At 58.8% G+C, this 26436-nt stretch overlaps 2 protein-coding genes across 6 annotated transcripts; both read right to left on the reverse strand.

Annotated features, from left to right (window-relative positions):
* Positions 1–107: 107 nt before the first annotated feature.
* On the reverse strand, positions 108–7657 carry mfap2 (microfibril associated protein 2). The gene is made up of 9 exons (XM_015337318.2): positions 7573–7657; positions 4368–4443; positions 3897–3965; positions 3773–3796; positions 3624–3686; positions 3388–3429; positions 2656–2743; positions 2498–2571; positions 108–923 (listed from the first exon to the last, which is right to left on the reverse strand). The coding sequence occupies exons 2-9, from the start codon at positions 4402–4404 to the stop codon at positions 820–822; spliced, it is 501 nt and encodes a 166-aa protein (XP_015192804.1). The 5' UTR covers positions 4405–4443; positions 7573–7657; the 3' UTR covers positions 108–819.
* Positions 7658–7746: 89 nt separating this feature from the next.
* atp13a2 (ATPase cation transporting 13A2) lies at positions 7747–26319 on the reverse strand. 5 transcript variants are annotated; one of them, XM_069183791.1, is made up of 29 exons: positions 26049–26319; positions 23031–23113; positions 22356–22523; positions 22109–22167; positions 21954–22023; positions 21793–21872; positions 21067–21144; positions 20917–20986; positions 20704–20811; positions 20023–20089; positions 19797–19928; positions 19116–19271; positions 18727–18837; positions 18493–18539; positions 17301–17489; positions 17020–17226; positions 15892–15993; positions 15618–15774; positions 15258–15375; positions 14914–15038; positions 14442–14617; positions 13314–13409; positions 13150–13229; positions 12710–12862; positions 12524–12620; positions 11863–12086; positions 11095–11246; positions 10458–10630; positions 7747–10175 (listed from the first exon to the last, which is right to left on the reverse strand). In XM_069183791.1, exons 1-29 carry the CDS (start codon positions 26056–26058, stop codon positions 10008–10010), a joined length of 3456 nt encoding a protein of 1151 aa, XP_069039892.1. In that variant the 5' UTR covers positions 26059–26319; the 3' UTR covers positions 7747–10007. The 5 variants fall into 5 exon arrangements, with proteins under 5 accessions (XP_069039892.1, XP_069039891.1, XP_069039894.1 ...); XM_069183790.1 differs by having other exon boundaries at positions 20704–20838; positions 26049–26317; XM_069183793.1 differs by lacking the exon at positions 26049–26319 and adding an exon at positions 23974–25737 and having other exon boundaries at positions 20704–20838.
* Between the last annotated feature and the right edge of the window lie 117 nt (positions 26320–26436).

A 26436-nucleotide genomic window follows, 5' to 3' on the forward strand; every position in this document is an offset into this window, starting at 1 on the left:
GACGGAGGCTGCTCTGATCTCGGTGCTCCGATCAGTGGGGGGGGAGAGCGAGAGGTCAGAACAGCCTCCGCCCCCCCCCAACAAGACAAGACACCAGGCCACACGACTCGCATGTCTAGCGATAAATTTATTATCCAAGACAGTAATTACAAACGAAACAAATCTTCTCTTTTCTCCTTAATAATGAAGACAGTTTCACAAAGCAGTAGTATAAAACCTGTTCATACATGTTCATACATGTCCAGTCTGCCACAGCGCTCGCAATATAGTCGTACAATCCCAACAGGAACAGATACAGAGATGCCCACGTTGAAGTACAAACCTTTATGTGCATCTGAGCTCTTCCTGTACTGTTCTGTTATTCTTAGCACCATTGACGTTATACAGTTAATTAATATTCATTTGTATATGTTTATATATATGCAAAGGAAGAGAGAAAGAGACTCCACTGTGACGTTGAAGACTGGGGGCGGGGTTTGGGAATAAGTGGGTGGGGTTACATATGCTAATACTCTGCTGTGTGGGTGGGAACCCGATGGGAGGGAAGGCAGGGGTTGGTTGTCATGAGGGTAATGGGGGTGGCTTTTGAGGAAGGGGTGGAGGTACGCAAGACATATATACACGTTAAGACGTAATACACACACAGGGCAGACAGGAGTAATCAGAGGTGGAGGTATCAGAGGGTTCTGTGGAACAGGAAGAGCTTGTCAGGTCTGGAGGCAAAGGAATGGGTATGGGCAAGGTTCCAGGCCACAGGCGTGGGGGAGTCCTGTGGAGGTGTGGTCGCAGGTCAGAGGGTCTCCCTGGCGCAGCTCCAGTTTAACAAGCCCCACAGCTCTTCGCACAAGTCTCCCCCAGAGAGCTACACTGCCCGTTGAGAGCCATCACCCCACACTTAGTGAAATGGTCACGGCACAGGTCAGCTGGCAGGAGAGAGGAGAGGGATCAGAAGATGAACAGACTCTGAGTGACAGCATTCCAATCAAAAAGTTAGACCAGTTCCCACTGCTGAAGGGAAAACGAACAAACTGATGTCGCCGAGTGTATTTCGTGCAGTGGGGAGGGGTGCTGGTGTATTTCGTGCAGTGAGGAGGGGTGCTGGTGTCCTTCGTGCAGTGGGGAGGGGTGCTGGTGTATTTCGTGCAGTGGGGATGGGTGCTGGTGTCTTTCGTGCAGTGGGGAGGGGTGCTGGTGTATTTTTTGCAGTGGGGAGGGGTGCTGGTGTATTTCGTGCAGTGGGGAGGGGTGCTGGTGTATTTCGTGCAGTGGGGAGGGGTGCTGGTGTATTTCGTGCAGTGGGGATGGGTGCTGGTGTATTTCGTGCAGTGGGGAGGGGTGCTGGTGTCCTTCGTGCAGTGGGGAGGGGTGCTGGTGTCCTTCGTGCACTGGGGATGGGTGCTGGTGTCTTTTGTGCAGTGGGGAGGGGTGCTGGTGTATTTCGTGCAGTGGGGAGGGGTGCTGGTGTCCTTCGTGCAGTGGGGAGGGGTGCTGGTGTCTTTTGTGCAGTGGGGATGGGTGCTGGTGTCTTTTGTGCAGTGGGGAGGGGTGCTGGTGTATTTCTTGCAGTGGGGATGGGTGCTGGTGTATTTCGTGCAGTGGGGAGGGGTGCTGGTGTCCTTCGTGCAGTGGGGAGGGGTGCTGGTGTATTTCGTGCAGTGGGGAGGGGTGCTGGTGTCCTTCGTGCAGTGGGGAGGGGTGCTGGTGTATTTCGTGCAGTGGGGAGGGGTGCTGATGTATTTCGTGCAGTGGGGAGGGGTGCTGGTGTCCTTTGTGCAGTGGGGAGGGGTGCTGGTGTATTTTTTGCAGTGGGGAGGGGTGCTGGTGTCCTTCGTGCAGTGGGGAGGGGTGCTGGTGTATTTCGTGCAGTGGGGAGGGGTGCTGGTGTCCTTCGTGCAGTGGGGAGGGGTGCTGGTGTATTTCGTGCAGTGGGGAGGGGTGCTGGTGTCCTTCGTGCAGTGGGGAGGGGTGCTGGTGTATTTCGTGCAGTGGGGAGGGGTGCTGGTGTATTTTTTGCAGTGGGGAGGGGTGCTGGTGTATTTCGTGCAGTGGGGAGGGGTGCTGGTGTATTTCGTGCAGTGGGGAGGGGTGCTGGTGTATTTCGTGCAGTGGGGAGGGGTGCTGGTGTATTTCGTGCAGTGGGGAGGGGTGCTGGTGTATTTCGTGCAGTGGGGAGGGGTGCTGGTGTCCTTCGTGCAGTGGGGAGGGGTGCTGGTGTCCTTCGTGCAGTGGGGAGGGGTGCTGGTGTCCTTCGTGCACTGGGGATGGGTGCTGGTGTCTTTTGTGCAGTGGGGAGGGGTGCTGGTGTCCTTCGTGCAGTGGGGAGGGGTGCTGGTGTCCTTCGTGCAGTGGGGAGGGGTGCTGGTGTCTTTTGTGCAGTGGGGATGGGTGCTGGTGTCTTTTGTGCAGTGGGGAGGGGTGCTGGTGTATTTCTTGCAGTGGGGATGGGTGCTGGTACGTGCTACAGTACGTGGGTAGACGTATGGGTGGCTGGGCTCACCTCGAAGCAGCTCGTCATGGGCGCACACGGTGCGGACACACACCTCCTTGTTCACCACGTACACTCGCCGCAGGCTGCAGACACAAACATGACCTGAGCTCAGCGGTGGCGGCTATCGGCAGGGCAGACCGCGGGAGAGAACAGTAAGGAAGGCATACCTGTAGAAGCAGAGGCTCTTCAGGCACTGTCTGCAGGGCTTGTGTACCGAGTACAGCCTGGTGCAGGGGTACTGCTCCTCACGGCAATCTGGGGGCACAGACACAACACCACTGCAACACAACACACAGTACAGCACCACAGCACGCAGTACAGCACCACTGCACCACAACACCCAGCACAGCACCACTTCAACACAACACCACAGCACGCAGTACAGCACCACTGCACCAAAACACGCAGTACAGCACCACAGCACCACAACACGCAGTACAGCACCACAGCACGCAGTACAGCACCACTGCACCACAGCACGCAGCACAGCACCACTGCAACACAACACCACAGCACACAGTACAGCACCACTGGAACACAATACCACAGCACGCAGTACAGCACCACTGCAACACAACAAGCAATACAGCACCACAGCAACACAAAACACAATACAGCACCACAGCAAAACAACATGCAGTACAGCACCACTGGAACACAACACACAATATACCAACACAACATAGCAATCCAGCACTTCAATAACACAGCACACAATACAGTACTGAGAGTGATACAGCACTCCCAGATCCAGCATTGGGAGTGGTATAGCACTCCTGGACCCAGCACTGAGAGGGACAGCCCTCCCAGATGCAGCACAAGAGTGATACAGCACTCCCAGACTCATGTGTTTATGGTTAGTTCCAAGCACACTGTCTCACTCTTTCACTCCCTCTCACCAAGCGGTCCAGGCTCTGTGGGCTCCGTTTCCGACAGCTCTCCTGGAATACAGACGGACAGTCAGGACAGTATTCTGGACAGATGGACACACAGAGGAACACACGGACAGACAGGCAACCAGGACAGTAGGAGACACACACGGACAGGCAGGACAGAGTTGTGGGCAGACGGACAGTCAGACTGGTAAAGGAGAGGTAAAGGCACAGGGAGAGAGACCACTGAAGGGAGATCTTACCGGTGGTCACTGGCAACAGCTGCTGACTGTCTGGACCCAACAGAACCTGCTGCTGGAAAGCTTCTAGAGAACGACAGAGGAGCAGGATCAGGAACCCATCGACCGAGGGACAGACAGAGTGATAGAACCAGCTCTCCTGAGACACTTACCTTGGTAGTCCACATCGTAATCCTCTGGGGAGCGAGAAGAAAAATGATCAGAGGAATTAGATTAGCAAGCAGATGAGCAGATCTGCAGCAGGCGGGTATATTGGCAGACAGGCTGCAGACTCACCCACAGGGTACTGAGGCTGGTTGGGGTAGAGATCCTCTGTCACTTCATACTGCTGGGCAAGGAGGAGGGCTGAGGGGACACAATTCACTGTGACACACTGCGACACAGGGACACAATTCACTGTGACACACCGCGACACAGGGACACAATTCACTGTGACACACTGCGACACAGGGACACAATTCACTGTGACACACTGCGACACAGGGACACTCTGTGACACAATTCACTGTTACCCACTGCGACACAGGGACACAATTCACTGTGACCCACTGCGACACAGGGACACTCTGTGATACAATTCACTGTGACCCAGTGCGACACAGGGACACAATTCACTGTGACACACTGCGACACAGGGACACTCTGTGACACAATTCACTGTGACACACTGCGACACAGGGACACAACACGCTGTGCCACAGTGCCAAGAGAGCACTGAATTCGAGCAGCTAGTGCTCCGACACTGACCAGGCAGGGAAATCAGGAGCAGGCAGCTGGCCCTCATCTTCACTCCACACTTCTGGGGGTAGAGCAGTCACTGGAACTAGGAGATGGGGAGGGAAAAAAGAACCATCTGCTGACACAGCAACACAAGAAGTGACTGTAGTCATCTACACACCAGCACAGTCTGAGACGCACTGCTGTGTCTGCGCTAGAGCACTGCAGTTCATCACAGCTCTAGTTTATTACAGCTCTGTGACTCAACGGAGTAGCTCATGGGAGCTCTGTACCTCTGCTCTGTAGTTAATTATTGCTCTGTAAGTCATGAGAGCCCCCCATGACTCTGCCCTGCCCTCACTCATCTGGATTCAAAGAGCTTTACTGGCACCACCGACAGCATACCAGTACTACCACGCTGAGCAACAATTATACAGGAGATCGGGGAAGATAATTAGAAACTTACAAAAGCTGAAACAAAATAGCAGCACTGCTGGGACTGTTTAAAGTGCATTTGACATTTCACTGCAGAGGCAAGCACAGAGAAATTTATGAAGCCTAAAAACTTGAAGCTTACTCTCTTTCCCTACTTCCTTCACACTCATCTCATCTCTTTTCTCCTTGTCCCACCCTCTCCCAGCTTCAGGCAACCGAAAAAAAACCATGAAAGGAATTCTGCCAGCAGGAATGTGGCAGGTCTTGACTTCCACAGCAATCTCTCCATTATCTTCCCTTCTCCTAAACGCATAAAGCAGACGATGAGAGGGGCTGACATCCTAGAACAACAGGGAGGCAGAAGGAAAGAGGAGAGAAACCTGGGACAGAGACAGCACAGGGCACCCCGGATCAGTGAGAGGACACAGCCTGCCCCTCGCTTTCAGGTCACCCCAAAGGTGCTCCACTGGACCGAGAGGACAGCAGAGGTCCAGTCGTCTGTTGTTTGGTCCATAATGTCAAAGAGCTTCAGTCCCTGCCCTGTCTAAATGCTGTAGAGAAACAAAGCCCCACCACTGCATTGCCTGACCGCGCTGGACAGTGGGGCCCACACTGCGGATCGGGGCGCTGGACAGTGGGGCTCACACTGCGGATCGGGGCGCTGGAAGGTGGGGCTCACACTGCGGATCGGGGCGCTGGAAGGTGGGGCTCACACTGCGGATCAGGGAGCTGGACAGGGGGGCTCAGACTGCGGACTGGGACACTGGACAGTGGGGCTCAGACTGTGGATCGGGGCGCTGGGCAGTGGGGCTCAGACTGTGGATCGGGGCGCTGGACAGGGGGGCTCAGACTGCGGATCGGGGAGCTGGAAGGTGGGGCTCACACTGCGGATCAGGGAGCTGGACAGGGGGGCTCACACTGCGGACTGGGACACTGGACATTGGGGGCTCAGACTGTGGATCGGGGCGCTGGACAGGGGGGCTCAGACTGCGGATTGGGGATCTGGACAGGGGGGCTTAGACTGCGGACTGGGGCGCTGGACAGTGAGGGCTCAGACAGCGGATCGGGAAGCTGGACAGGGGGGATCAGACTGCGGACTGGGGCGCTGGACAGTGGGGCTCAGACTGCGGATCAGGGAGATGGACAGTGGGAGCTCAGACTGCAGATTGGGGCGCTGGACTGGAGTTTCAGACTATGGATCGGGGAGCTGGACAGTGGGGCTCACACAGCAGATTGGGGTGCGCTCCACTCTGGCTCAATCTCTGAAATCAGAAGAAACCATGTTGCTGGACCCCAGGAGCACAGGTGGGGACCCCACTTGTCTTTGTGCCTGTCTCTCAGGCCTCTGGAGTCAGCGTCCCGAGTGACTGACCGGTCCCGGGTCCAGGCTGTCCGCCTGCTCGCCGCGGCCCCAGCTCCCAAAGAGTCACCTCCAGCCTGTCCTGCACGCTCCTTCCTCCTAGGAGTGGAACCCCACAAACCAGCCAGCTCCCCCGGACGCCCCCCACACTGCGGTCACACTGCCAGCACTCGGGAGCAGCAGACGTGCACGAAGAAGCCCCGGTCGAACACACTGTTTCTGCGCGTCCACAGAACATCCGTGTGCGAGCGCTTGTGTGTCTCTCAGTGTCTGTGGCAGTGTGAGTGTGAGTCTGTCACTTTGTGTGTGTGTTTGAAGCCTGTCGATGTATGTGCATTGGACTGTGTGTGTGTGTGTGTGTGTGTGTTGAAGCGTGTCGATGTATGTGCATTGGACTGTGTGTGTGTGTTTGAAGCGTGTCGATGTATGTGCATTGGACTGTGTGTGTGTGTGTGTGTGTGTGTGTGTGTGTGTGCTCACAGACATTCCTGGTGTGAATCCGAGAGTCTACAGGAAACCGTGTGTTTTTACAGCCCACATCTGGGAGCTATTACTCCCCCCCCGCTCTGGGAGTCTGCCCTCTCCGCAGGCACAGAGCTGAGACCCCCCCACACACACCACAACCTCCTCTTCTGCACTTAAACAAAACCCACTAATCCAGACACCCCCCTCCCTCTCCCCCGGGGTTCCCGCTGGATCTCTGCCCCCCCGTCCCCGCCAGCGCCCCCCTCCTTCAGTGAGGGACAGCGGGGAGGACTCTCGACCGTTGAAAACTTTTTCCCAACTTTTACACAAACGCCTTCCCAGTCCCAGCGCCACCTCCCGCACTCCCGGGAGACCCGCGGGTCTGGATCTCCATTCTGGCTGCAGCTGGCACTCGAGACAGGGAAGGTAATGAGAGTAATTAGGGTAGATTTTGATCTTTTAGAGTAATGCTGTACTGTTACCAGTCCCGCGAATTCTGCCCGCCATACTGGCTGCAATAAAGCGAAGCAGCACCATCGCCAAACATTACTGTACTTTCCTTCTTAGAAGGGCTTCTACTGAACTGGTTCTGTGTTCGCTTTCCAACTGTACTCCAAACTCGAATCGTAATTGTGTAATCCTTCTGTCTCCTCTCATTACGTCATTTTTAAGTTTTTTTTCTTGCTGTCAAGCGCTTTGAGGAGCCGCTTGTAAAGGCACTATAGAAATAGTTTATACCTTCTTCCCAGCTGCAACACATCAAACATCAAATCGAGACAAATCGCGCTTCTCCAGAGAGGAGGACAGAGTTTAAGACTCCCACACAGCAGGGTCACGTCTTCACCCTGCCTGAACCGCCCACCAGCCGCCGGACCGGACCGGACCGCGACCCACTGTGACCCGATCAGCCCGGCTCGCTCTGTTCCCGAGTCTGTTCCCCGCGCACGCAGCTGCCCCGGACCGCCGGTCTCTTACCGCTCTGCAGCTCGGTCTGTCCGGCGACTCTGCGGTCCCTCCGCCCCGAGTCTGAGACGCCGAGTCCGAGCGCCACACCGCCCCGCCTCCCCCGCCCCCTCCTCGCTCTCCCGGGTCCCACCGCCTGTACCCCAGCCCCCACCCCTTCGAGCAGCCACAATGCACCAGTCTGCAGACTTTTGAAGAGTTTAATGAACAAAAATAATTCTGCGTACATTAACATTGTGCAGAGTCGCATAGTCGTTTTAATGATATGATACAGAATCACTCTGTTTTAAGCATATTATTGCACTTGGACGGAATAACAGTCGTGGCTTGAGCGGTATTAAGTATTGTTAATACCCCAGTCCTGCACTGAAATATCGGTAGTACAGTAAGTAAGAATACCCAGCAGTAGTGGTAACACCCTGTTTTGTCAATCCTAATAGATCAGGGAGGAATATCTGTGGTCCCTCTCTCAGCCTGAACTGCCTCTCACACAAACACATGCGGTCGACCTGCTCTTCAAAAATAGACCATTTTTAATTTCTGTACAGACTGTAAGATCTCACCCCACACCAGACCGGGCCTGGGCACAGAGAGCACCTTCAGAGGAGCAGGAGAGAGGAGTTGAGCTCAAGTCACAGGAGAGAGGAGCCAGAGAGAGGAGCAGAGCTCAGGTCACAGGAGAGAGGAGCAGAGCTCAGGTCACAGGAGAGAGGAGCTTAAAAGAGGAGCAGAGCTCAGGTCACAGTAGAGAGGAGCCAGAGAGAGGAGCATAGCTCAGGTCACAGGAGAGAGGAGCAGAGCTGAGGTTACGGGAGAGAGGAGCTTAAAAGAGGAGCAGAGCTCAGGTCACGGAAGAGAGGAGCAGAGCTGAGGTCACAGGAGAGAGGAGCAGAGCTGAGGTTACGGGAGAAAGGAGCTTAAAAGAGGAGCAGAGCTCAGGTCACGGAAGAGAGGAGCCAGAGAGAGGAGCAGAGCTGAGGTCACAGGAGAGAGGAGCAGAGCTGAGGTTACGGGAGAGAGGAGCTAAAGAGAGGAGTTGAGCTCAGGTTACAGGAGAGAGGAGCATAGCTCAGGTCACAGGAGAGAGGAGCCAGAGAGAGGAGCATAGCTCAGGTCACAGGAGAGAGGAGCCAGAGAGAGGAGCAGAGGTCAGGTGACAGGAGAGAGGAGCAGAGCTCAGGTCACAGGAGAGAGGAGCAGAGCTCAGGGGTGTTGTGAAGGCTCTCAGGGAGTTGTGTGATCTGTGTGAGTAGGTGTCCCTGACACTCCTGTGCCAGTTCTCCCCCGAGCAGCCCTGAGCCCCGAGGCTGGGCGACTCTGGGGGTGGTCCAGTCTGGGGGAGCCCCGCACCCACAGGGGCTCCAGCTGAGCTCACATTAACACCTGCATGACTGAACCCTTCCTCTCCTGCTCCAGGGATGCTTGTTTTTACAGGGTGAAAATAACGACCAAGTTCAAGTCAATCCCGTTACTGGCTCAGCTCAGTGTCCAGGCTGGCGTGGGGTCCCCAGGGGTCCCCAGGGATCCCCAGGACTGGAGCTGGGGACTCTTGGCTGGTGCCTGTGTGCAGGACCTGACTGTGTTCTTCAGTGTCGTACCGTGAAACTGCCTCAGTGTCCTTCTGTCCCTCTGTCTGACCATCCAGCCTCTCAGCACTGACAGGAAATCACTGGCCAGCAGTGTGTCGGGGTGTCAGTGTGTTAGTACAGCTGCAGTGTGTTGGGGTGTCAGTGTGTCGGGGTGACAGTGTGTTGGGGTGTCAGTGTGTCAGGGTGTTGGGGTGTCAGGGTGTTAGTGCAGCTGCAGGGTGTCAGTGTCTCAGGGTATGGGGGTGTCAGTGTCTCGAGGTGTCAGTGTGTCAGGGTGTTGGGGTGTCAGTGTCTCGAGGTGTCAGTGTGTCGGGGTGTCAGGGTGTTGAGGTGTCAGGGTGTCAGTGTGTTGGGGTGTCAGTGTGTTAGTGCAGCTGCAGGGTGTCAGTGTCTCAGGGTATGGGGGTGTCAGTGTCTCGAGGTGTCAGTGTGTCAGGGTGTTGGGGTGTCAGTGTCGCGAGGTGTTAATGTGTCGGGGTTTCAGTGTGTCGGGGTGTCGGGGTGTTGAGGTGTCAGTGTGTCAGTGTGTCAGTGTGTTGGGGTGTCAGTGTGTCAGTGTGTTGAGGTGTCAGTGTGTTGGGGTGTCAGTGTGTTAGTGCAGCTGCAGGGTGTCAGTGTCTCAGGGTATGGGGGTGTCAGTGTCTCGAGGTGTCAGTGTGTCAGGGTGTCAGTGTCTCGAGGTGTCAGTGTCTCGAGGTGTCAGTGTGTCAGTGTGTTGGGCTGTCAGTGTGTCGGGGTGTCGGGGTGTTAGTGCAGCTGCAGGGTGGCGGTGTCTCAGATTCTCGGGGTGTCTGTTCTCTCCCAGGAGGTTCTTCAGTGGGGGTCCCCAGCCTCACTGTCAGTTACTGTGCTGGGGCTCTAGCGGACGTCGATGGCGGTGGAGCCGGGGGAGGGCAGGGGCTGGTCCAGGGGGGGCCAGTGGCCCTCCAGCCGCAGGACGGAGTCCAGGCGCTTGTACAGCTTCTTGGAAGGGCGCGGTCCTCTCAGCCGCTGCAGGCAGCACGGCAGCGCCTGCTCCACCAGCACCTGCGGGCACAGACACGGCTGCGCGCTCAGTCTGGGGGGCCACACTCAGGCCCCAGGCCCTGGCCCCCAGGCCCTGGCCCCCAGCCCGGCGGCAGGCTCAGACGTGCAGGACTCCCCTGCAGCAGGGTGGCTGCCCAGGCAGCCTCCACAGCGCCCCCGCAGGGAGGAGGGGATCCCTGCAACACCACTTCCCCGAAATAACACATCCCTCCCAGGATTCCCCACACGGAAGCGCATCGCCCTTCGAATCTAAATGACCGCGGCGCAGAGGCCGACACTCACCTCCAGCATCAGGGCGCAGAAGAAGTTGAGGGCGGACAGCGCCACCAGCAGGAGCTTGTACTTCATGTCATCGACCTGCTGCAGCGAGAGCAGCTGGCGCAGCCCGTGCAGAGGGTAGAGCACAAGCCAGCTCATGAAGGCACACAGCACCGCCAGCACCAGCATGAACAGCACTGCAGAGAGACAGCCTGCGCGTCAGCGAGTCTGTGTGAGTCAGTGAGTCAGCGAGTCAGCCAGTCTGTGAGTGAGACAGCGAGTCAGCGAGTCCGAGAGTGAGACAGCGAGTCTGTGAGTAAGACAGCGAGTCTGAGAGTGAGACAGCGAGTCAGTCAGCCAGTCTGAGAGTGAGTCAGTGTGTCAGCGAGTCATTGAGTGAGACAGCGAGTCAGTCAGCGAGTCTGTGAGTGAGACAGCGAGCCTGTGAGTGAGTCAGTGTTCAGTAAGTCAGTCAGAGAGTCAGAGTGTCTCTTCTCTGTGTCAGTGTCTCTGTGCCTGAGTGTCACTGTGTCACAGCATCAGTGTAGCACTATGTCAGGGTGTCAGAGCATTCACTGTGTCAGCGCGTCACTGTGTCAGTGGGAGTTAGGAGCTTCGACATGTTGGTGTATGAAGGGGTCAGGCTGCCCGCACGTCTCACCGTTAGTATACAGGGGCTTCCTGAAGGGGTGTCCTTTGGAGAGCACTATCGCCATGATGAGGTACTGGTACCCCGTCACCCCAAACAGCCCCGTGTTCTCGAAGTTGGGCAGGTTCCCAGCGCCCACTACTGTGTCATTGAGAGGAACAAACCTGAGAGCGAGAAGGAGCGAGTGTGAGAGAGGGTGAGCACGAGTGTGAGTAGGTGAGAGTGTGAGGGTGAGTGAGAGGGAGCCAGTGTGTGTGAGTGTGAGGGTGAGTGTGAGAGTGTGAGTGAGAGGGAGCCAGTGTGTGAGAGTGTGAGGGTGAGTGTGAGAGTGTGAGTGAGAGGGAGCCAGTGTGTGAGAGTGTGAGGGTGAGTGTGAGGGTGTGAGTGAGAGGGAGCGCGTGTGAGGGTGAGCGAGAGTTAGCGCGTGTGAGGGTGAGTGTGAGAGTGTGAGAGTGTGAGTGAGAGGGAGCGCGTGTGAGGGTGAGTGAGAGGGAGCCAGTGTGTGAGAGTGTGAGGGTGAGTGTGAGAGTGTGAGTGAGAGTTAGCGCGTGTGAGGGTGAGTGTGAGAGTGTGAGAGTGTGAGAGTGTGAGAGTGTGAGTGAGAGGGAGCGCGTGTGAGGGTGAGTGAGAGGGAGCCAGTGTGTGAGAGTGTGAGGGTGAGTGTGAGAGTGAGTGTGAGAGTGTGACTGAGAGGGAGCGTGTGTGAGAGTGTGAGGGTGAGTGTGACAGTGTGCGCTGACTGCTCCACACCAGCAGCTACAGGGCCGTGCCAGTGCTCACCAGTCCTGGGCCTTGGTGATGAAGAGTGTGCTGATCTGTGTGAGCACCAGGAGCAGCGTGTGCAGCAGCAGGCTGGTCAGCACCGGAGCGGCCAGCAGGCTGGCAGGGGGCCGGCGGGCACACAGCTGGTCCGCCGGGCCGGACCGACCCATCACAATCGCCAGGGAGGTGACCAGAACCAGGTCAAAGAACAGGAACTGCAAGTCACCCAGGTTAGTCTTGACCTGGAGACAGAGAGAGACGGGTCCCCTCAGAGCAAATTCACTCCGGAGTGTACTGGTACTGAGCCACTGGCCCAGCAACACACCCACCGGTACAGCGACACACCCACTGGTACAGTGACACATCCACACTGACACAGCGACACATCTACACTGGCCCAGCGACACATCCACACTGACACAGCAACACATCTACCGACACAGCGACACACCCACTGGCCCAGCGACACATCCACACTGACACAGCGACACATCCACACTGGCCCAGCGACACATCCATACTGACACAGCGACACATCCACACTGACACAGCGACACATCTACCGACACAGCGACACACCCACTGGCCCAGCGACACACCCACACTGACCGACACCGATACAATCTGACACACAGACAGCTACGATGTGACACACTGACTGACACAGTGACACACTCACAGTGTAGAGGATGAGGACGGAGCTGAACTGAATCAGGCTATACAGCGCCATGTATCTGAAGAGCCCAAACGATGTGACTAGAGAACAGCGCCCCTCCCTGGACAGAAAGAGAAACACATGTAGACGTGTGAAGCAGTGTTGAGAGCAGTGCCCAGTTCAGGCCCGGGACCGGCGAGGCCGCCTCACCGGATCAGCAGGGGGATGCAGGTGATGTCGTCCGTGTGGGAGGTGAAGGGCGAGGCCACCGACGCCTCCGCCTCCGAGAGAGACACGCCCACGTCCGCCGCGCGCAGGGCTCCGCAGTCGTTGGCACCGTCGCCACACATGGCCACGCAGTAGCTGAGAGAGGGAGCAGGACAGCATTAACACGTCCCGGAGCGTCCCAGAGCGTCCCGGAGCGTCTCGGAGCGTCCCGGAGCAGGATGCTACTCTGCCCCATTGCCCCACTGTTCCGCCCCACCCCCAGCTTGAGGTAAGAAAAGCCCAGCCCAGGACACAGCACTGAGCCAGTACCACTGCACACACAGGCACGCTGTCTCTCTCCCCCACCCCCCAACTACCCCTCCTCCCCCCATCTACCCCTCCTCTGCCCCTCCTCCCCCCATCTACCCCTCCTCTCTCCTCACTTGATTTTCTGCAGCTCCTTCACCAGCTGTGTCTTCTGCTCTGGCGCCATGCGTGCGTAGATCGTCCCCCGGAGCAGCACCTGCGGGAGAGAGAGTCCCGCGGGTCAGCTGGGCCGGACACGGCGCCGGCCAACGGGAGCGGGAGTCCAGCGGGTCAGCCTCACCTTGGGCAGGTACTCGGGGAAGTGCTCACACAGCACAGAGAAGGACTTCCCGTTGAGCGCCAGGTGATAGGGGCCAGGGGCCTGCTGGTACAGACCCTGAGAGAGGAGAGAGAGGGGAGAGGGGAGAGGGGAGAGAAAGAGGAGAGAGGGGGATAGAGAGGAGAGATTGGGGGGAGAGAGAGGGGAAAGAGAGAGGGAGGGGGTGAGGAGGAGGGGGGGGACACTAAATTATTACACTACACTAAATGGGACAAACACCCCACAGAAACTCTGCACATGGAGATCTGTAGAATCATCCTCCACGTGCAGAGAAAACTCCTAACAGCGTGTGCAGGGCAGAATGAGGCCAATATCCATTACTAATAAAAATACAGATAAGAGTAATAAAGTACTGGCTACACCTAAAAAACAGCGACCAAAACTCCTACTACCACAAGGACCTGCAGAGACAAGAGCTGAGCCCAACAAAGAACCCCCTGAGCCAGCTGGTTCTGAGACTCTCTGGCCCGAGCCACACTGACACCAGCCAGCCTCAGGACAGCACTGCTAGAGCACCACGACTCAGACTCAACCACGTCACAGCACAATACACACAACTCACAACCAGCCTCAGGACAGCACTGCTAGAGCACCACGACTCAGACTCAACCACATCACAGCACAATACACACAACTCACAACCAGCCTCAGGACAGCACTGCTAGAGCACCACGACTCAGACTCAACCCCATCACAGCACAGATCAAACAGCAATATCTCACACACTGGGACACACACACACAAACACAACATAAACTTAGGGTTCTGAATGCTACAGAACCCTAAACAGACAATACACACTAGCCGAATATCTGACCAAGATAAAAAACAGTAGAAGAAAGCAAAATGTCCACAGGCTGGACAGCTCGGACTAAAGTGGGAATCGGAGTGGAGTCAGCAGGCCAGACAGTGGGACAGGAGCAGGAATCGGGGTGCAGTCCGCAGGCCAGACAGTGGGACAGGAGCAGGAATCGGGGTGCAGTCCGCAGGCCAGACAGTGGGACAGGAGCAGGAATCGGGGTGCAGTCCGCAGGCCGCTGGCAGACAGGAGCACCAGACCCCGGACTGGAGGCGGACGCTGAGGGGTACCTGAGCAGGGAAGTCCACTCCATCCTGCGTGGCCCCCCCAGACTCTGCCAGCAGGAATCTGAGTGTGGGCGGAGAGCAGCCCAGGGGGGGCGTCCCGTGGACGAAAATGACCCTCTCGCCTGGCGCCACCATCCCGCAGCCCCTCGCCACATTCACCGCTGTCAGGATGTTGTCACCTGCCGAGTCAGAGGTCAGGAGGTCAGGGGGACCTGTCGCACACGCACTGCAGCACACACACTAGAGCACACACACACACCCAGAAACACACACTAGAGCACACACACACACACACACCCAGAAACACGCACTAGAGCACACACACACATGCGCACACTAGAGCACACACACACACATGCACACACTAGAGCACACACCCACTAGAGCACACACACCCACAAACACACACTAGAGCACACACACACAAACACACACTAGAGCACACACACCCACATGCACACACTAGAGCACTCACCCGTCGCCATGATGGTGCGGATGCTGGCCTGGCGCAGTGTGGAAATGACGGGCGCAGTCTCTGGCTTCACCAAGTTCCGCATCACCAAGAAGCCCAGAAACTGCATGCCGCTCTCTACCGCCTCCCTGTGGACACAGGAGAGAGGCGCGACTTACACACTGCCAGCAGGGCTCTGCAGGCTGACTGTCTTGTTTTACAGCTGTTTAAATCCACTGAGCGGCCTGAGATCCATTTTGATCTGATAAGATCCGCTGAGATCTGCTCAGTTCCCAGCTCTCTGTGCCGACAGCAGTGCTGCTGCTCCCAGCAGCCCCAGGCTGACCCCGCGGTGACCCCACGCTGACCTGGTCATGTCCTCCAGCTCCTCCTGACTGCGCTGGGTCAGGCTCTTGTAGGCCAGGCCCAGGACCCGGAACCCGTCGCTGGCAAACTGGTGCAGAGTCATGGAGAAGCTGGCTGGCACTGAGAGAGAGAGAGATGGGCAGAGCTCAGCTCCTCTCTCCTGTACACCCCTACACCCTCTCCCCTGTACCCCGCCACAGCCCTGCACACCCCCTCTCCCCTGTACACCCCCACACCTCCCACACCCCTCTCCCCTGTACCCCCCCACATCCTTGTACCCCACAACTCCCACACCCTCTCCCCTGTACCCCCCCACATCCCTGTACACCCCCACACTCCCTCTCACTATGCCCCCACCTCACCGCTGTCTCTGCGGCACAGGCTGGCCACCATCTCTGGCGCCCCCTTGAGGAAGGCCAGGGCTGCTGTCTCCCCTGCGGCGCGGACCACCACGCCCATGCGCTGCAGCGCGGAGGAGAAGGGGAACCGGCGCAGGATGGCCAGGGGCCGGCTGGGAGTCTGGACAGACACAGGCGAGAGGAACAGACGTCAGGCCGTGGGGCACACCACCCAGCCACCCCCAGCCTGCCCACACACACACTGCCGCCCCACACCCCTGTCCCCCGCTGTACTCACGATGCCCTGGGGCTGCTGTTCAGGGGCAGGGGGCTTCATCACTGCCAGGACCCTCACCCCCCCGAATAGCTTGCTTGCCTCCTCCTCCGGCTCCTGCAGCTCCTGCAGGGGGCGACACGGAGCTCAGTCAGGCCGGCGGGCGGGCTGTCTTGGAACAGGGGTCTCCACTAGTCCAGCCCACTGGTCCCCACAGAGACACCGGTGGCCAGACTGTACAGCTGAGGTTCCTCCTGGAACAGCAGCTCAGACTGCAGGAGTGCAGTGAAACAGCAGCACAGGGCTGAGTGAGGCTGGGGTGAGCTGGGGTGTGCAGGAGTGTGGCTGGGGTGAGCTGGGGTGAGCTGCAGTGTGCTGGAGTGTGCTGGGGTGAGCTGGGGTGTGCAGGAGTGTGCTGGGGTGAGCTGGGGTGAGCTGGGGTGAGCTGCAGTGTGCAGGAGTGTGCTGGGGTGAGCTGGGGTGAGCTGGGGTGTGCAGGAGTGTGCTGGGGTGAGCTGGGGTGAGCTGCAGTGTGCTGGAGTGTGCTGGAGTGTGCTGGAGTGTGGCTGGGGTGAGCTGGGGTGAGCTGGGGTCAGCTGGAGTGTGCAGGAGTGTGCAGGAGTGTGGCTTGGGTGAGCTGGAGTGAGCTGGAGTCAGCTGGAGTGTGCTGGGGTGAGCTGCAGTGTGCTGCAGTGTGCAGGAGTGTGCTGGAGTGTGCAGGAGTGTGCTGCAGTGTGCTGAGGTGAGCTGCAGTGTGCAGGAGTGTGCTGCAGTGTGCTGAGGTGAGCTGCAGTGTGCTGGAGTGTGGCTGGGGTGAGCTGCAGTGTGCTGGGGTGAGCTGCAGTGTGCTGGGGTGAGCTGCAGTGTGCTGGAGTGTGGCTGGGGTGAGCTGCAGTGTGCTGGGGTGAGCTGCAGTGTGCTGGAGTGTGGCTGGGGTGAGCTGCAGTGTGCTGCAGTGTGCTGGGGTGAGCTGCAGTGTGCTGGGGTGAGCTGCAGTGTGCTGGAGTGTGCTGGAGTGTGGCTGGGGTGTGGCTGGGTGAGCTGGGGTGAGCTGGGGTCAGCTGGAGTGTGCAGGAGTGTGGCTGGGGTGAGCTGCAGTGTGCAGGAGTGTGCCAGAGTGCTGCTGTCACACAGCTGGGCCCAGTGACTCACCCAGCCAGTGGACTCTATCATCTTGAGGTCCAGGGGGTCCCCCACAGGCTGCCCCCCCAGCAGGCAGGCGGAGTGGCAGCAGGCCAGCGCGGTCAGCAGAGGGCCGGCGGGGAGCAGCCGGGGGTCGGGCACCAGCTCCCCGGGCCCCCCTGCGGCCCCCGGCAGCACGCCCCACACGTCCAGGCCCTCCTGCGTCAGGGTGCCCGTCTGCAGACAGACAGCGCGTCAGCGTGGCGCGGCGCGTGGCGGGCCGGCGGACAGCGGGCCGGGCCGGGCCTGACCTTGTCGAAGCACGCCGCGGTGACCTTGCCCGACACGTTGATGCGGGGGGGGCTGATGCAGAACACCCCCTGCTTCTTCAGCCGGCTCTGGGAGTAGATGGTGCCAGTCGTCATGGCAGCGGGCAGCGCCGCCGGCACGATGATGGTCACGATGTCCAGAGCGCGGATCAGCATCATCGACCACGACACCTGGGGGCGCCAGAGACACGACACGCGAGCTGTAGGCCACACTGCGCTCCACACCGAGCCTGAACACGCTGCGCTCCACACACCGAGCCTGAACACACTGCGCTCCACACTCCGAGCCTGAACACACTGCGCTCCACACACCGAGCCTGAACACGCTGCGCTCCACACACCGGGCTCCACACACAGAGCCTGAACACACCGTGCTCCACACCGAGCCTGAACACACTGCGCTCCACACAGAGCCTGAACACACTGCGCTCCACACACCGAGCCTGAACACACTGCGCTCCACACACCGAGCCTGAACACGCTGCGCTCCACACTCCGAGCCTGAACACGCTGCGCTCCAGACACCGAGCCTGAACACACTGCGCTCCACACACCGGGCTCCACACACAGAGCCTGAACACACAGGGCTCCACACACAGAGCCTGAACACACTGCGCTCCACACACCGAGCCTGAACACGCTGCGCTCCAGGCACCGAGCCTGAACACGCTGCGCTCCAGGCACCGAGCCTGAACACGCTGCGCTCCAGGCACCAAGCCTGACAGGCCCTGAACACACTGCGCTCCACACACAGAGCCTGAACACACCGGGCTCCACACACAGAGCCTGAACACACCGGGCTCCACACACCGAGCCTGACAGGCCCTGAACACACTGCGCTCCACACACAGAGCCTGAACACACCGGGCTCCACACACCGAGCCTGACAAGCCCTGAACACACTTGCGTCCCAGACTGGCCAGTTGTAGAGAGCAGCTACAGTAGAAACGCAGGTCAGTTTCAAAGTCAGCGTGTAAAAACAGAATCTGTTCGTGGATAAACCAGATCAGCTACAGCCTGAAACTGCTGCTGGACAGCACCTCTGATCCAGCCCTGGAGCTGAACACAACTGAGCTCATGGGGCAGGAGGTGACGATCGGAGACAGGGGCCCACCACCCCTCCTCTGTGCCTCGGCTTCCCGGACAGCAGCCTGGGCAGCGCTGGCACACTCACCCCAGACCGGCCCAGGATCACCAGGCTGTAGACTGTGCCCACCGCAGCTGCAACACACACAGGGTTATAGTGAGAGGCGGGAGGGGACGGGCAGAGGGAGGGCAAAGGGCTCGAGAGAACGTCTACAGGACATTATCAGCAGCACAGGGCTGCTGCGACTGCAAGGCCTCGGCCCCGAGCTTCGCTCCACTCTGCCCTCTAGTGTCGCAGCTGGGAGCTGAGCAGCGCGATTACCTAGCAACCCCAGGAACAGCAGGAACTTCATGGAGTCACTGTAGAAGCGGAAGTTGATTGGCTGGGGGTACATGATGGAGCTCACCAGATCCCCCTTCGCCGTGAAGAAGCCTGGAACACAGACGCACGGACAGGGGGAGTTAGTGTGCTTTCTGGGAATGACAGGTGGGACACCCCCACCCTAACGCTGACATGCTGAGTGTCACCTGTGTGTTATACACCTGGGGCGTGGCTTATCTGAGATTCACATCTCCTTGTGTGTGTCACCTGCTGGGACATGTCTTATCTGAGTGCGAACCTGTCTGACTGCCTGTGCAGCTGTGTGCTTCCTGCCGTGTCTCTGGGTCTTCTGTGGGAGTTACCTGGCGGTCTCTCCAGGCGGGTCTCACCTGTGCGGGTGACCACAGCAATGGCGTTCACCTGGCTGGCTCCCTTGGCCTGGATGACCTGGGTCCCGCAGAACAGCGTGTGTCGCTGGTGCGCGTCTGGGGAGTACAGCGCGGTGCCCTTCAGCAGGGGGGTCTTCATGACGGGCACGCTCTCCCCTGCCAGGGCACAGGAAGGAGCTCGGTCAGGGCTGCCTCAGCTCGCAGAGCAGAGCTCTAATCACGCAGGGGGCTGATGGGGAGGAGGATCGTCAGCCTCCGCAGTCACCAGCGACACACAGTGACTCCAGTCCCCACTGTGTGCTGCTCTGGAAGACTGGGAGACTGGGGGGGACTGGGAGAGTCTGGGGGAATGGGAGACTGGGGGACAGAGGGACTGGGAGAGTCTGGGGGAATGGGAGACTGGGGAGACTGGGGGACAGAGGGACTGGGAGACTCTGGGGGATTGGGAGGGTCCAGGGAGACTGGGGGACAGAGGGACTGGGAGAGTCTGGGGGAATGGGAGACTGGGGAGACTGGGGGATTGGGAGGGTCCAGGGAGACTGGGGAGACTGGGCAAGCTCCACGGGTTCAGGCCGAGCGATCGTGGGTTGTATCCTGCATGTCTGACTGAGGTCCTCTGGGAGGGAGCAGGAAGACAGAGGACTCCTCTGGGAACAGTCTGTGTGGCTCCCCCACCCTCACCTGTCAGCAGGCTCTCGTTCACCATGCACTCGCCCTCCAGCAGGGCGGCGTCGCAGGGCAGCAGCAGCCCCTCTGGGGGGACCAGCAGGCAGTCCCCGGGCACCAGGTCCAGCGAGTTCACACTCTCCTCCTCTGCGGGTGAGACGGCACAGACGGGTTCAGAAGCTCGCCGACACTCGCAGTCAGACTCGCACACAAGCGGGCCGTCTGTGACTGGGAGACTCACCCCCGCTGGCCCGGCGCACCAGCACGCTGACCACCAGCTGGGCCATCCTGCGCAGAGTGACGCTTTGCTGTGGACAGACAGCAACATCGACACACTGATCACTGAGACACTGAGCACAGATACACCCTGATCACCAATACACCCTGATTACTGATTCACCCTGATTACTGATTCACTGAGCACAGATACACCCTGATTACTGATTCACTGAGCACAGATACACCCTGATCACCGATACACCCTGATTACTGATACACTGAGCACAGATACACCCTGATTACTGATTCACTGAGCACAGATACACCCTGATCACTGAGACACTGAGCACAGATACACCCTGATCACCGATACACCCTGATTACTGATACACTGAGCACAGATACACCCTGATCACTGAGACACTGAGCACAGATACACCCTGATCACTGAGACACTGAGCACAGATACACCCTGATCACCGATACACCCTGATTACTGATTCACTGAGCACAGATACACCCTGATCACTGAGACACTGAGCACAGATACACCCTGATCACCGATACACCCTGATTACTGATTCACTGAGCACAGATACACCCTGATCACCGATACACCCTGATTACTGATTCACTGAGCACAGATACACCCTGATCACCGATCCACTGATCACCGATCCAGTCTCCGGACACACAGCCTCACCTTGCGGATCTCGTACAGGGACACAGCGATGGACACCAGGGAGATGAGGATGATGCAGATGGCGTAGTAGTAATAGTTATCACTGATCCAGAGGACCACGCTGAAGATCTGGAATATGTAGAAGGGGTTCAGCACCTGGGGAGAAAGGAAACCGGCTCAGCCCGCGTGCCGGACCAGCGCCGGGCTCCGGGTCGGCACCGCAGCCCCTCTCACCTCCTCCAGCAGCAGCCGCAGGTACGACTTCACCGGGACGTCGATCAGGTTCTGCCCGTACACCTTCCTCCTGGGGGGAACATGCAAAGACAGGTAAAGGCGCCGATCTCAGCCCCCCGTCTTGAGCACCACAGCCCGCCGCTCTCTCACCGGGCTCGCTGCTCCTCGCGGCCCAGCCCTCGTCTCCGGCGCTGCAGCTCCGAGCACGTCAAGCCCTCGTCCAGGACACTGCGGAGAGACGGGCCGTCAGAGCCTCCTCTCTCCCCTGTACAGCAGGACTGTGACCCGTAGGACACGGTGCTGTACTGTAGGACACTGTGCTGTAGGACACGGTGCTGTGCTGTAGGACACGGTGCTGTACTGTAGGACACGGTGCTGTACTGTAGGACACTGGGCTGTATAGGGTTGTGCTGTATTGCTGGACACTGTGCTGTACTGTAGGACACGGTGCTGTGCTGTAGGACACGGTGCTGTCGGACACTGTGCTATGCTGTAGGAGACTGTGCTGTATTGCTGGACACTGTGCTGTGCTGTAGGACACGGTGCTGTGCTGTAGGAGACTGTGCTGTATTGCTGGACACTGTGCTGTGCTGTAGGACACGGTGCTATGCTGTAGGAGACTGTGCTGTATTGCTGGACACTGTGCTGTGCTGTGCTGTAGGACATGGTGCTGTGCTGTGCTGTAGGACACGGTGCTGTGCTGTGCTATACTGTAGGACACGGTGCTGTGCTGTAGGACACGGTGCTGTGCTGTAGGACACGGTGCTGTCGGACACTGTGCTGTGCTGTGCTATACTGTAGGACACTGCGTATTGCTGGTCACGGTTCTGTGGGGTGAAATGATACTCGGGGTCGAAGACAGAGGCACACACCCACCTGACCCGGCAGAACGCCCCCTTCCTGGCCAGCCACACGTAGCGCAGCCCCTCAAAGATGTAGTACCGCAGCACCGGTGTCTGAGGAGAGAGCGAGGGCGAGAGATCAGACGGGCGATCCAGGCAGGTTTTCAGTCTGCTCCTCTCCCCCGCTCCCCTCACCTCCTCCTTGTGCAGCTGCACAGTGTCCCTCCAGTCCGGCTCTTCCGGCTCGGCTCCCGGCTGCTCCAGGCTGCAGAGCCACAGCAGAGGCGTCAGCAGGTTACCACGGCAATAGTTACCCGCCCCCCCCAGGAGAGACACGGGTTCTGTCCTACCTGCCTTCCTCCACCTCCTCCGAGATCACGTCCACCAGAGACCGCTGCCCATGGCTGTCCTGAGGGGGGGGAGGCAGACACAACACCTGTTGCTGCTGGAGATCTGTGCTCTCAGTAAATATTTAACTGTACAGAGTGTAACAAAGGTCTGTAAACTCCCTGCTCCTGTTCAAACTCCTACACATCTATCAGCGGCAGGCGAGGGTGCCCGTGTGCAAGGCCAGCGCGGTGCGCGCACGCAGCTCACCCTGATGAGCAGCAGCTGGGCCTGGGACAGCGGGCAGGGCTGGCAGCGCGCCCAGACGCCCAGCCGGGGTCTCCAGTGGAACAGCAGCAGCAGCAGCCCTGCGCTCAGCACAGCGCCCAGGTGGCACAGCAGCACGCGCCACTGCACACGCCGGTACCCCTGTACGTCCTGGGAGCAGCAGACAGCATCAGAACAACAGCTACAGTCACACACTGGCAGGACTGGAGGACAGGGGGACAGCGGGGGGACAGGAGGACAGAGGGACAGGAACAGCAGGGGGACGGGAGGACAGAGGGACAGGAACAGCAGAGGGACAGAGGGACAGGAACAGCAGGGGGACAGAGGGACAGGAACAGCAGGGGGACAGAGGGACAGGAACAGCAGGGGGACAGAGGGACAGGAACAGCAGAGGGACAGAGGGACAGGAACAGCAGGGGGACGGGAGGACAGAGGGACAGAGGGACAGGAACAGCAGGGGGACAGAGGGACAGGAACAGCAGGGGGACGGGAGGACAGAGGGACAGGAACAGCAGGGGGACAGAGGGACAGGAACAGCAGAGGGACAGGAGGACAGAGGGACAGGAACAGCAGAGGGACAGGAGGACAGAGGGACAGGAACAGCAGGGGGACGGGAGGACAGAGGGACAGGAACAGCAGGGGGACGGGTAACTGTACCATGTGGGACTCTGTGCTGGGGCAGGGAGGGCCCGGGGCAGAGGGACCCCCAGACTGCTGCCCGGGTGGCTGCTCACTGTTATCTGCAACAACAACAACACGAACAGCAACTGTCACTACACAACACCACACAAACACACTAGATCCCTCACAGCATCTGCAAAACCCTCGACCGGCCCCTCTGCGGCGTCCCGGAGCCCTTACAGCCGGCCGCGGGTCCGAGTCCCCCGGTTCCGGCCCAGGGTCACGCGCTCTAATTCCGCCGCGAGAAGCACGCTGTTAACGCACGGAAATCCTCTCGCGGCTGCTGGCTGACACGGTTTTTCCCACGAAACCGTATTTCTGCACGGCTCCAGCAGCCCGTGTGGGAGCGTTCTGCGCGTCTCTGGCCGGGCGCCGCGCCCGCCCTGTCGACTAACCCGACCGGCCCTCGCCCCGCCCCGGCGCGCACCGCTCCCGACTCCCGCTCGCCGTGTCCCCCGGGGTCCCACCGGGAAAGGGTCCTGGACGGGAGGGTTGTGGGTTCGAGTCCCAGCCGAGGCACAGCCGTGCGCCCCCGAGCAAGGCGCGTCAGGCAGCTCCAGCTGTGGGTCGAACCGGGTCGGGTGTGAAAGGAGTCAAACCGGCGAGCACGCGCCCCGAGAGGAAGCGAACAGGCGGTCCCAGCAGCGACCGCGATGACGTCACGGACATCCCGGAGCTGGTGACGTGCCCGGCGACCCGACCGACCCAGTTAATCCGTATGTACAAACTGAAGCAACTGGCCACTTCCGAGCAATCGGGCTCGCTCCGTACACAAACCTGCCCGGCGGAGCAGAGGCTCGGATCGGGTCCGGCCAGCTCGGGCAGAAGGACGCACCTGTCTCCAGACACGACCCCGGTCCCGTCCTCCCCGCAGCGCCGGGCCAGCGAATGAAGGGAGAGGCGACAGAAGGAGACTCACGCCGGTGCGGAGGACCCCGCTGCGCGCTCCCGTTTCACCGTCCGTCCCGCCGTCGGCTCTTCGGCTCGCGCGCTGCTCGGATCCGGATCTCCAGCCCGGCAGTGCGTGCGTGTCGCTGTCAGACCGCTGTAGCTGCGCACCTGTCCGCCCCGCCCTCTCTGCAGGAAGAGCCGATACCCGCCCTTCGGCCGGCAGCGCTCTGCAGACCCGCCTGTCCGGTCTGTCCGCTGAGACAGAGCCGCAGTGCGAACTGTCACTCTTACACAGCCACAGGTGTGTCACTCTGTGTGTTAGATTATCACAGGTGTGTCACTCTTACACAGCCACAGGTGTGTCACTCTGTGTGTTAGATTATCACAGGTGTGTCACTCTGTGTGTTAGATTATCACAGGTGTGTCACTCTGTGTGTTAGTCTATGTCGAAGGTATCCATTACAGTGATACAGGTGTGTTACTCTGTGTGTGTGTCAGCTCAGGCAGTCTCAGCCTCTGTGTGTTCAGTGTGTGTGTCAGCTCAGGTAGTCTCAGCCTCTGTGTGTTCAGTGTGTGTGTGTCAGCTCAGGCAGTCTCAGCCTCTGTGTGTTCAGTGTGTGTGTGTCAGCTCAGGCAGTCTCAGCCTCTGTGTGTTCAGTGTGTGTGTGTCAGCTCAGGCAGTCTCAGCTCTGTGTTCCTGTGACATCAGTCCTCACACATAGGAGTCACACGACCCATCTCCTGCCCCTCGGAGAGATCACACTCTTGTCACACTCCAGCCCTGGGGTGAACACGAGTTTCAGGGTTTCTCTTGGAGAGATCACACTCTTGTCACACTCCAGCCCTGGGGTAAGCAGCAGCCTCAGGTCTCGGGGTGAGGGCTGGGCCGGGCCAGGCCCAGGTCATGGGGCTCTGGAGCAGGAGGGAGGAGATCGGACTGAGACAGACCCACCGGACCCCCTCAGTGTGACTCAGTGACATGAGTCAGGCTCACTGCCCACTTTCACTTTCAGACTGAAGCTCCTTCTTCCCTCTCGAAACCAGGAAAGCAGAAGCATAGCAGCTGCTGTGAACGGAATCTGACTGACAGCACTGTAAACCCTGGAGTGGATCAGACTGCTGCGCACTGGGAGTCTGACAGACAGCACTGTAAACCCTGGAGTGGATCAGACTGCTGCGCACTGGGAATCTGACTGACAGCACTGTAAACCCTGGAGTGGATCAGACTGCTGCACACTGGGAGTCTGACAGACAGCACTGTAAACCCTGGAGTGGATCAGACTGCTGCACACTGGGAGTCTGACTGACAGCACTGTAAACCCTGGAGTGGATCAGACTGCTGCGCACTGGGAGTCTGAAAGACAGCACTGTAAACCCTGGAGTGGATCAGACTGCTGCGCACTGGGAGTCTGACAGCACTGTAAACCCTGGAGTGGATCAGACTGCTGCGCACTGGGAGTCTGAAAGACAGCACTGTAAACCCTGGAGTGGATCAGACTGCTGCGCACTGGGAGTCTGACTGACAGCACTGTAAACCCTGGAGTGGATCAGACTGCTGCGCACTGGGAGTCTGACTGACAGCACTGTAAACCCTGGAGTGGATCAGGCCGCTGCGCACTGGGAGTCTGACCAGCTTAGAGCTGCGTATGCCTCTGTATTTAATTTGCAGGAGCAGCAGAGTTAACAAGGCTGTCAGAATAACTAAGCAAACCATATTTGGTCAAGTTTATCACGGGACATCATAAAGCCTTTCGCCCCCTGAACCGAGACAACAGTCGAAAAGCCTCCGGGAATCCCGTATCACTGTTCACTGGAAACCAAAGCAGCGCCTGTAACAGCAGCGACAGAAGCGATCCCAGCCCGCAGTATCTCTAGTCCGCGTACTGACAGCCCTGCTCGGCACTGAGCCGTGTAACCACCACTTTACTAATCAGACTAACAGTCCGGCACAGGCAAATCTGCTTCAGATGAGCTCTCACGGCGAATCCGCCAGCTAGCGGGACACCCTGACCCCAACGCCAACAGACCGGCTGCCGGGGCTCGGACCCCACCCCCCTCACGCCTCTCGCTCTCCGGTATCACCGCGTCCCCGGCGGCTCCTACCTGCGCTCATGTCTCATCGCTGCCGGCCGAACACGCTCTCCGCCGGCTCCAGCGTCGGGGGTGACGTCACCGCGCCGCCCCGGCCTCCGCTCCCACGGCTTCTTGGGAAATGTAGTTTTTTTAAAGTTTCGATAGAATAAAAGGTTATAAATGAAAGGAGGCTATTTGACCCATTTAGCCCTGCCCGCTTGCTAGGTAGCAGTTCATCGACTGCAGGATTTAATCCAGCTGAGGTTCAGCTTCAGCAACATGGCCAGGCAGCTTCTCCCAGGATCCCAGTTTCAGTGAAGTCTTAAACATTACCCAGCAATGGCTTAGTAAAAAACACCCCTGTTGAGGGTACACAGCCGGGCCGACAGACACACACAGGGCAATTAACCCAACCCCC

The sequence above is a fragment of the Lepisosteus oculatus genome, chromosome 25 (assembly GCF_040954835.1).
Source record: "Lepisosteus oculatus isolate fLepOcu1 chromosome 25, fLepOcu1.hap2, whole genome shotgun sequence".
NCBI lineage: Eukaryota > Metazoa > Chordata > Actinopteri > Semionotiformes > Lepisosteidae > Lepisosteus > Lepisosteus oculatus.

Coding starts and splice junctions, on each gene's coding strand:
- mfap2 (XM_015337318.2), bottom strand. CDS start 4,404: ATGAGGGCCAGCTGCCTGCTCCTGATTTCCCTGCCTG. Junction 3,430..3,623: donor GCTGTTGCCAGTGACCACCG/GTAAGATCTCCC, acceptor TCTGTATTCCAG/GAGAGCTGTCGGAAACGGAG. Junction 2,572..2,655: donor AAGAGCCTCTGCTTCTACAG/GTATGCCTTCCT, acceptor TTGTGTCTGCAG/CCTGCGGCGAGTGTACGTGG.
- atp13a2 (XM_069183790.1), bottom strand. Junction 20,839..20,916: donor TGCGGCTGCTGCTGGAGGAG/GTGAGAGGGGCT, acceptor CTTTCTCCCCAG/GTGCTGAACCCCTTCTACAT. Junction 17,227..17,300: donor CCGCGGCGTGCTTCGACAAG/GTCAGGCCCGGC, acceptor GTCTGTCTGCAG/ACGGGCACCCTGACGCAGGA.